The sequence below is a fragment of a genome, assembly GCF_019968955.1.
Source record: "MAG: Porospora cf. gigantea A chromosome Unknown PgA_NODE_9768_length_1256_cov_332.894, whole genome shotgun sequence".
NCBI lineage: Eukaryota > Apicomplexa > Conoidasida > Eugregarinorida > Porosporidae > Porospora > Porospora cf. gigantea A.
The window spans coordinates 1-1,256 of NW_027151999.1; the positions used below are offsets into that span (position 1 = coordinate 1).

Consider the following 1,256-nt stretch of genomic DNA (forward strand, 5'->3'; position numbering starts at 1 on the left):
AACGAAAAGTTGACTAACGAGCTAAGGCAACTGAAGCTCAAGATGAAAGATGACGTTAAAGATGACTACAAGAAGAGGCGAGAGTCGTAGTCGGTGAAGTGAATACAAATGCTGACTTTTGTTGGACTTGGTTTGTGCGATGAACAGGACATCACACTAAAGGGGCTGTCCGCTGTGAAAGCGGCGTCTCACGTCTTTCTTGAGGCTTACACGTCGATTCTCCTCGTGGAGAAAGGAAACCTTGAGCGTCTGTATGGCAAAGAAGTTCAGATCATGGACCGCGACGCCGTTGAGCAGCACTGCGATCAGATGCTAGAACTGGCGAAGACCGAAAATGTGGCCTTCCTCGTGGTGGGTGATGCTTTCTGCGCCACGACACATACGGATCTCTACAAAAGAGCCACAGAGTGAGTGAATCAGCGTAGTTTTATGCAGCCTGGACGTCGAGGTGCGAGTTGTCCACAACGCTAGCATAATGAACGCCTGTGGCCAATGCGGTCTCAGCCTCTACCGAATGGGAGAAACTATTTCGCTTGTCTTCTTCGAGAAGGACTGGAAACCTGACTCCTTCTATGACAAAGTGAAGTCCAACATGGCTGCCGGGCTCCACACCTTATGTCTTCTCGACATTAAAGTGAAGGAGCGGTCTCTGGAGAATCTCATGCGTGGAAGGGACGTCTTTGAGCCGCCACGATACATGAGCGTCACGGACGCCCTGGAGCAGATGTTAGAAATCGAAGCCACCCGCCATGAAGGCGTTTTTTCTACTGAGACACAGGTTTTTGGGCTGGCCAGAATAGGTCACGACGACGCGATGATAAGAGCGGGTAGCATTAAAGAGCTTCTTGAGGTTGACTTCGGAAAACCGCTACACACGCTGGTGGTGTGTGCACCGGAGCTGAAGAACATGGAATCGGAGATGTTCCAATTTTGGTCGTAATTTTTTTTGGAGGCATAGAGGTCAATTCATTTTGTTATTCAAGTAATACCTTCAAAAACAATTTAGCTCGTAAATTTTTTCTGCAGCTACCGTGCAGAGTAATAGCAGCTGGCCAGAACTCCAGGGCAACGAGCCGAACATCATAAGTGGGGTGTGCACTGGCTTGCAGAAAGTACTTGAGAGATTTTCTCATCATTTACGATGTCCTCGGGTCGGTACTCAAGCACTCCCAGGAACCCCCTCAGAATCAGAACCATCAATTCAGGGTCGTTTAAAACGGCGCACGTCCTCAGCGCTGCCACGTAGGGAGTAAAGT

General features: G+C 49.2%; 1 protein-coding gene across 3 annotated transcripts; it reads left to right on the forward strand.

The window, feature by feature from the left end:
- Positions 1 to 108: 108 nt before the first annotated feature.
- On the forward strand, positions 109 to 940 carry KVP18_000636 (uncharacterized protein; the record flags this gene model as incomplete). Of its 3 annotated transcripts, XM_067949895.1 has the most annotated exons (2): positions 109 to 407; positions 436 to 940. In XM_067949895.1, the coding sequence occupies 2 exons, from the start codon at positions 109 to 111 to the stop codon at positions 938 to 940; spliced, it is 804 nt and encodes a 267-aa protein (XP_067805460.1). The 3 variants fall into 3 exon arrangements, with proteins under 3 accessions (XP_067805460.1, XP_067805458.1, XP_067805459.1); XM_067949893.1 differs by lacking the exon at positions 436 to 940 and having other exon boundaries at positions 109 to 411; XM_067949894.1 differs by lacking the exon at positions 109 to 407 and having other exon boundaries at positions 476 to 940.
- Positions 941 to 1,256: the final 316 nt, after the last annotated feature.